We start from the raw sequence: 8,632 nt of genomic DNA, 5'->3' as shown, positions 1-8,632 counted from the left end.
ATGGGCAGTGAGCAGATTGGGCAAGTGAGGTTCAGAGCCAGAAGAAATCAGCAAATCTTGGGTGCTTCTGCTCACAGGTCTCTGGACGCCAAGCTGTGGAGCACCACAGGACAAAGTTCTTCCAAAGCGAAAGCCCGCAGACCAGCCTCAGATCCAGTGGCTGAATTCCCTCTGCCTAGGGGAGGGAGTAGTGGCTACCAGTCTGTCTGCCCTGGACATTGTCACCAAATTCTAGAGAGATGTCACTTGAGAAATGATAACCTGTTTAGGAGGAATCCCATTTGTAAAGTGTGTCTTGCTAAAGAATCAGTGAGAAAGAAGAGCAAGAAAGCAATGTAATTCACGTTAATTACCTGTGGTTATAGATGGTGACAGCACAGAAACTTTATTGCCGTAATAAATTTTAAATTATTCTAAACTAGAACAGACTGTTCTAGGAATCACTTACTTATTTACTTTTTAAAACACGACTAGCCTAGCGGGGCGCTAGTAGCTCACACCTATAATCCTAGCTACTCAGGAGGCTGAGATCTGAGGATTATAGTTCAAAACCAGCCCAGGCACTTAAATCCTTGAGATTGTTATCTCCAACTAACCACAGAACCCGGAAATGGAGCTGAGGCTCAAGTAAGTGGTAGAGCACCTGGCACCAGGCCGGGAGTTCCAACCGGACGGTTCCAACTGCCCCAGGACCGGCACTGGAAGTGGGGTCGGAGCCCCTGGGGGAGGCCCTGGGCCACTTTAAAACCAAAGCAGCCACTGTGGTCCTTGGGTCGGACCAGTCTGTCCAGGGCCAGGCGCATTCAGCTTGGGAACCACTGGGCAGTTCTAATTAGGACTGGAATCCATGTTTCCTGGTGCAGTTTCTCACTGCTCGTTGTTGTTGTTCAGGCAATTTCCCTGAGCTGCTTTTGTTCAAGGTTGGCACTCTACCACTAGAACCACAGTGCCACTTCCGACTTTTTTTTTGGAGATAAAGAGTCTCACAGACTTTCCTACCCAGGCTGGCTTTGAACCGTGATGCTCAGATCTCAGCTTCCCGAGTAGCTATGATTATAGACTTGTCACCAGTGCCTGGCTCTCACTACTCTTTCGGTCCACATTTTGGTTGGTTTTGGTGGTCCTGGAGATTGAGCTCAGGATTACAGGTGTGAGTCACTAATACCTGGCATAACAGTGTTTTTGAAATATAAAATAGGTTTTTAAAATGCACTTTAGTAAACCAGAAACAAATAAATAAACATAGCCCCAAAATCATAATTTAGCCAGGCAGTGGCTATAATCCTAGCAACTCACGAGCTAACTCTGATAGGAGTGAGGATTGAGATTGGAAGACAGTCTGTTCAGACAAATTGGAGACACTCTTATCTCCAGTTAACCAGCAAAAAGCTAGAAGTGGAGGTGTGTTTCAAGGGGTAGAGCGCCAGTCATGAGCAAAAGAGCCAACAGCAGAAGGCCCTGAGGCCCTGAGTTCAACTCTGTCGTCTTCTTCCTCCCCCCCCCCTCCCCCTCCCCCTCCCTCCTCCTCCTCCTCCTCCTCCTCCTCCTCCTCCTCCTCCTCCTCCTCCTCCTCCTTCTTCCTCTCTCTCTCTCTCTCTCATCATTTGTAAACTTTCTGGTATAGTTCTTTCCTGTGTATATCTATTGTATAATTACAACTATATACATGTTGTTTTCATCCATTTTTCAACTTGTTTTGTATAATAAATATTTTCACACCATTAGCAACTTCTCTAAGAACAACAATCATGCTGCAGGAATAGTGGAGAGGAGACAAGAACATGGCTTCCCAAAGGCATTAGTCTGGATGTGAGGGCGATCTGGCTGCGACATGTCATCCCAGTGATCGCCAGGGTTGATTCGGCTGATCGGGCTGGCTAGGCCAGTGTCTCCTTCCTCCCTCATGGCTCCTTGTGCGTCCCACCCACAGCTGCATGCTCGCTCGGTGGAAGATGATGACCATCCCCGATAGAGGAGGACCGAGCTTTGGTCAAGGGTAAACAAGTAGCTGTGCTCCCGTGCTAGAACCTCCAAACAAGCCCCCAAAGACTTTAGTCTGCTTGTCCTTGAGCTGACATTACTGAGAGCAATGGAGCACAGGCCTTCACCAGCCTACCTCTGAGAAGACAGTGATTCTATTCTGACTTTTCACTGGCCTTCTTGATGGTCTACAGTACTGCTACCCAACTCTAGGAAGGCTTCATTTAAGAATAATAATCAGCAAGGAGCCCATAATAACCCTAATTATTTAGAGAGCTGAGAATGGAAGGATTGTAGTTCAAGACCAATCTGGACAGAAAAGACTCCATCTTCAAAATAACTGGCAGAAAGCTGGGCTGGAGGTGTAGTTCAAGTAACAGAACTCCAGCTAAGCCAGCAAGAGTCCCTAAATTCAAGCCCTAGTACCATCAAACAAACAAATGACATCTAGTTGTTGATAAGTAACATGTAAAAGTAACCCTTTAAAGTAGAAAAGGTTGGCTCCTTCTTAACCATCCTAGATAGGACATCCCACTTCAGAGACTATTTCTCCCACCAATGCCCATCCTCAACAATTCCAGTAAGTAGATCTCACCTTCATTTGTGGCCACATTGTGGGTGTACAGGTTCCCAGGGGAGACCAGCCTGTCAGACTCAATAGAACATGTCATTCGTCATTCAAATCCTCTGTCCTGGGTATTTCCCTAATTAGGCGAGTCTTGTAAAGTTTGGAAAGCCTTGATTTTAATTTTCTATATATATTCTAAAATTCAGAAACAGGCAAAAAATACATAATCTCACCTTTAAAAATTCACACATGATATACCATATATATATTATATTATATTACCTGTGTCCCACCTGACATTTTCAATGCCTGAGTGGTATATATATTCTGTGTAGTGGATATAATATAATTAATTAAAATTTCTTCCATTACTGCACATTTCTTGGTGATCATAGTGAACTTTTTGAGCTTAAAACTTTATAAACTATTCCAGATTATATTCTCTTTTTCTTTCCTTTCTTTCTTTTTTTTTTTTTTGCCAGTCCTGGGCCTGAACTTAGGGCCTAAGCACTGTCCCTGGCTTCTCTTTGCTCAAGGCTAGCACTCTGCCAGTTGAGCCACAGCACCACTTCTGGCCGTTTTCTATATGTGTGGTGCTGGGGAATCGAACCAAGGGCTTCATGTATACGAGTCAAGCACTCTACCACTAGGCCATATTCCCAGCCCCCGGATTATTTTCTTAAAGCCACAGAAATAGAAATGTTTGATTAAAAAGCAAACATGGGCTGGGTGCTAGTGACTCACACCTCCAATCCTAGTTACTCAGGAGGCTGAAATCTGAGGATGGAGGTTCAAAGCCAGCCAGAGCAGGAAAGTCTATGAGAATATTATCTCCAACTAATGCCCTCCCTTACTCCCCCCAAAGCCAGGAGTGGACCTGTGACAAAAGTAGTAGAGTACTGGCCTTGAGCAAAGCTCAAAGACAGCACCCAAGCCCTGAGTTCAAGCCTTATGACCACAACCCCCCCCCCAAAAAAAAACCTGAACCTGTGTCATGTGTGTGGTACATCTTGTTAACTTGTAATCTGAAATTTAAGCTTACTTGGTGCTGTTTTTTCCCCCTTAGGTTTACGTTGGATAACACCATCCTAAGCCTGGAGCAGAGACAATTTTATGAAGAAAATGGTTTTCTTGTCATTAAAAATCTGGTATCTGATGAGGATATTCAGCGCTTCCGGTATAGTAGCACTAATTGTTCTTTGACAGCAATGCAGATTGCAGTTGTGTATGGAATGCAAATTAGATTAGCCTCTGCAGGTGCACATTTGCTTATTGTGTTTGTTTTTTTCTTAGGGCTTGAACTCAAGGCCTGGGTGCTGTCCATGAGCTTTAAAATTTTTTTTCCCCCACCCAGTCCTGGGGCTTGAACTCAGGGCCTGAGCACGGTCCCTCGGCTTCTTTTTGCTCAAGGCTTGCGCTCTACCACTTGAGCCACAGCGCCACTTCCAGCTTTTGGGGGAGTTGATTGGAGATAAGGGTCTCATAGACCTTTTTTGCCTGGGCTGGCTTTGAACTGCAGTCCTCAGATCTCAGCCTCCTGAGTAGCTAGGATGACAGGTGTGAGCCACCAGTTCCAGGCTCCCAGCTAGGCTTTTGGAGGCTCCATTTTCTCCTCCCTCCGGGAGAATTCCATGTAGGGCTTCAGGACAGAGCAGCCACCCCGACCCCACACAGCTTCCACAGGGGGGGCCGAGGGCAGAGCTCGCCACCCTCACTCATGAGCTCTTTGGTGAATTCCCTTTTCTAGGGATGAGTTTGAGAAAATCTGTAGGAAGGAGGTGAAGCCGGATGGATTGGTGGTGATGAAGGATGTGTCCATTTCCAAGCTGCAACTTGCTCCAAGTGAGAAGGTGGTCTCGAAGATTCAGGACTTCCAGGAAGACCAGGAACTGTTCCGATACTGCGAGCTTCCCCAGGTGAGAGCGGCCTGCTGCTCCTTCCCCTCAGCCCCCTCTAGGTGGGCTGGGGCTCTGTCTCCCAAGATGCTCCTGGGCTCATCCCACCCCTCCCTGCCCAGGTTATTAGAGTGAGGCTCTTCCTGGAGATCATTTTTTCTCAGTACGGTGGCGGCAATGTCTGGCGCCATCACGGAGGGAGATGGGGAGATGTGGTTCTGTCCTGTAATGGATATCTGGGAACAGCGATGCTGCCCATTGGTCACAGTGATTCTAGAATATACAGAGGAGCCCTTGGCCCAAAGAGTTACCCCACCCCAAATGCCAATAGCAACAAGACTAGGAACTCCCGTTGTGAAGTGACTAGTATGTCTGGCTGAGGAAAGACAGACATTCTGCTTTAAAGAGAGAAACTTCTAAGACTCAACTCTCCAGTATCTACAGAGGTGAAATGGTCAGGCTCTTTTTTGTAAATATATTCATTTCCCCCTTTTTGTTTTATGAATATGGTCAGTGGATATAGGAAGGGGTGTGTGTGTGTGTGTGCGTGCGTGCATGCACACGTGTGTGTTTGTTTGCTTTTGTGGTTTGAAAACAGAACCTCACACATGCTAGGCAAGTGCTCTACCACTTAAGCCATGTCCCCAGGCCCCTCTTTTTTTTTGTGATGGGATCTTACTACTTTTTTCCCAGCTGGCCCGTCTCATGATCTGCCTGCCTCTGCCTTCTGACTAGCTGGAATTACAGGCATGTACCATCATGTCCAATGTAAATGTGTTTTTAAATTTAGTTTGTTACAAAATTATTCTTTGGTTTGAACTGCGATTCCGTTGATAGAGGGCTAGGCCAATGAGCAAAAGCATCAGGTACCCTGTTAGAGTCCCAGTCTCATACTAAAAATTAAAAAAGGAAAAGAAATTCTAAAAAATATTATTTTACTTTTTCATATTGGGAGTTGAGCACAGGCATTGTACATGCTAGGCAAGCATTCTACGGATGATTTTTTTTTTTCCCTAGTCAAAATTATTTGTGTGTGTGTACTAGTTCTGGGACTTGAAATCAGGTTTGTTCCTGAGCTTTTTGTCCACGGCCAACACTCTACCACTTTAACCACAGCTCCACTGATGGCTTTTTGGTCACTAGTTGGAGATTAATAGTCTCATGGACATTCCTGCTTGGGCTGGCTTGGAACTGCAGGCCTCAGATCTCAGCCTCCTGAGAGAATCTATAATTTTTCACTGGCATCATCATCATCATCATCATCACCATAAAGCATCATCATCATAAAAATGGTTTTCCTCCTCCTTCTCTTTCTCCTCCTCCTCCTCTTTCTTCTACTGAGGCAGAACATGGTGGCTCACATCCATAATCCCAGCTACTCATGAAGAAGGAGGATCCAGGTACAAGGTCAGTAAGACAAAAAAATTATCTAGATCCTATCTCAATAATTGGGTTGTGGTGTGGTTCACCAATGTTTTTCAGCTAACCTGGAGGCATAGGTAGGAAAATTCATGGTCCAGGACCAAAACGTGAAATCCTATTCCAATAATAACAAAAGCAGCCAGGTGTCAATAGTTCACACTTGTAATCCTAGCTACTTCTTTTTTTTTTTTTAATCAGTTGTGGGGCTTGAACTCAGGGCCTGGGCGCTATCCCTGAGCGCTATCCCTTTTTATGTTTAAGGTTAGTGCTCTACCAGTTGAGGCACAGTTCCACTTCCAGTTTTTTAAGTGGTTAATTGGAGATAAGAGTCTCAAGGGAACTTTTCTGCCTGGGCTGGCTTCAAATTGTGATCCTCAGATCTCAGCCTCCTAAGTAGCTACCATTCCAGGCATGAACCTGGCCACTTTACCGCTTTGAACTAGAGCAAGACTTCCAGTTTTCTGAGTGTTAATTGGAGACAAGAGGCTCACAGACTTGCCTGCCCAGGGTGGCTTTGAACCATGATCCTCAGATCTCAGCCTCCTGAGTAGCTAGGATTATAGGCACAAGCCACTGACATCCAGCACACCCAGCTTTTCATTGGTAGAAATCAGGTCTCCCTACCATTTTGTCCAGGCTGGCCTTGAATTAGGATCCTGTTGATCTCACTCTCTTGAGTAACCAGGACACTAGGCTTGAGACACAGAGCCTGGCCTCCTTGTGACCCCATTGCCCGTCACTCTGTCTGGTTCATTGACCTCATTTAAGGTCTTGCCACACTTATTTTGAGGGGTTCGCTGATTTTGAGGCATTCGCTGAGTCGCTGTTGTTTTCTGTAGGGGTCCTCATGTTGGGCCTTTTTAGAGGCCTAAGGAGGACGCTGGCCTTTCTCCCTGGCCGAGCTCTGTGGCTTTGTTTAGCAGAAGCTCTGTTCTTGTCCTTCCTGGTTGCATCTTATTGGTCTTGTAGGAAAAGGGGGAAAAAAAACTGGCTACATTTCCAGTTGGTATAAAAGACCCATTTAAATCAGTGTTACAGATTAAACGTGATTTTTCAATTGCTGAGCTTTTCACACTGTGTTGGCAGTGTTGGAAAATGGCAGTTGATTATTAGAGAACTGCCATCTTGGTTCTTATATGATCATTGTGCTGTCTGCCACTGCTTTAACCTTCTGGTTTCCCATGAAATTGTTCTTTCTTTTTTCTTAGATCCTGAAATACGTGGAGTGTTTCGCTGGACCCAATATTATGGCTATGCACTCAATGCTAATAAACAAACCTCCTGATTATCGTAGAGTTGTATGTGTGTGTATATGTGTGTTTGCCAGTCCTGAGGCTTGAACTCAGGCCTAGGCACTGTCTCCAAGCTCCTTTTTGCTCAAGGCTAACATTCTACCATTTGAGCCACAGCACCATTTTTCAGCTTTTTCTTCTACATGGTACTGAGGAATCAAACCCAGGGTTTCATGTATGGTAGGCAAGCACTCTACCACTAAGCCACATTCCCAACCCAGGAGTTTTCCTTTGCTAGGGAGAGGCAAGAGAAAAAACATTATGAACGAAAGTATTCAAAGCTGAGGTTCTAACTTTGGATATGTGAATGTATGCAATTTTTATTTAAGTCTTGGTATTGCTTACATTATAACCACATTGAAGTCTAATGGTAGTTTTATGATTTGATTTTATTTTTTAAAAAATTTCTGTGCTTGTACTGGGATTTGAACTCTGGGCCTCACACTTTTTTTTTTTCCAGTCCTGGGGCTTGGACTCAGGGCCTGAGCACTGTCCCTGGCTTCTTTTTTTTCCTCAAGGCTAGCACTCTGCCATTTGAGCCACAGCACCACTTCTGGCCATTTTCTATATATGTGGTGCTGAGGAATCGAACCCAGGGCTTCATGTATGCGAGGCAAGTACTCTACTGCTAGGCCACATTCCCAGCCCTGGACCTCACACTTTTATCTCTTTTTTTTTTTTTTTTTTTTTTTTTTTTTGCTAAAGGCTGGCACTTTACCACTTGAGCTACAGCTCTACTTCTGGCTTTTGGGTAGTTATTTGGAGATAAGAGTCTCACAAACTTGCCTGCCTGGCCCAACTTTGAACCACAATCTTAGGTCTCAGCCTTCTGAGTAGCTAGGATTACAGGTGTGAGCCACCAGCACCTGGATAATAATGATTTAAATGTTGACTAGAGAATTATTGTTACATTTTCAGATGACTGGGTCTTCCAAATGCAGTTTCACAATTATAGCTCTTTCACGTATTTTAAACTATTTAATATACATAGGCTTCATCAGCCAATCTGAGCCATGAGAGTACAGATTCAGCCTTCCTGATTTCAATACTGTATTTATTACATCTAATAATTAAAGCTCCAATTATAAGTCACACACAGTCATTCTTAAGATGTCTTGTTGCTTGCCAGAATTCTGCATCCTGATTTCCAGAGAGATGGATTAAGAAATATAGCACAGCTTTCTCCATTTTTAAAAGTTATATTTTGTGCCAGTCCTTGGGCTTGAACTCAGGGCCTGAGGTGCCATCCCAAAGCTTTTTGCTCAAGGCTTGCAGTCTACAATTTGAATCACAGCTCCACTTCTGGCTTTTTGTTGGTTAATTAGAGATATGAGTCTTATGGACTTTCCTGCCCAGGCTGGCTTTGAACTGAGATCATCAGATCTCAGCCTCCTGAGTAGCCTTGGATTACCGGTGTGAGCCACTGGTGCCCAGCTGTTTCTCAATTTTAATCACTTCTCAGAGATTGTCCAGCA

The 8,632-nt window shown here is 44.7% G+C and overlaps 1 protein-coding gene across 1 annotated transcript; it reads left to right on the top strand.

The window, feature by feature from the left end:
- On the top strand, positions 1-8,321 carry LOC125366870 (phytanoyl-CoA dioxygenase, peroxisomal-like). Its single transcript, XM_048367593.1, has 6 exons — positions 1-24; positions 2,502-2,560; positions 3,615-3,725; positions 4,296-4,464; positions 7,074-7,155; positions 8,287-8,321. Exons 1-6 carry the CDS (start codon positions 1-3, stop codon positions 8,319-8,321), a joined length of 480 nt encoding a protein of 159 aa, XP_048223550.1.
- Positions 8,322-8,632: the final 311 nt, after the last annotated feature.

The sequence above is a fragment of the Perognathus longimembris genome, chromosome 18 (genome assembly GCF_023159225.1).
Source record: "Perognathus longimembris pacificus isolate PPM17 chromosome 18, ASM2315922v1, whole genome shotgun sequence".
Lineage (NCBI taxonomy): Eukaryota > Metazoa > Chordata > Mammalia > Rodentia > Heteromyidae > Perognathus > Perognathus longimembris.
The sequence above is the reverse complement of the archived record's forward strand: the minus strand, read 5'-3'. Positions and strand labels throughout refer to the sequence as shown.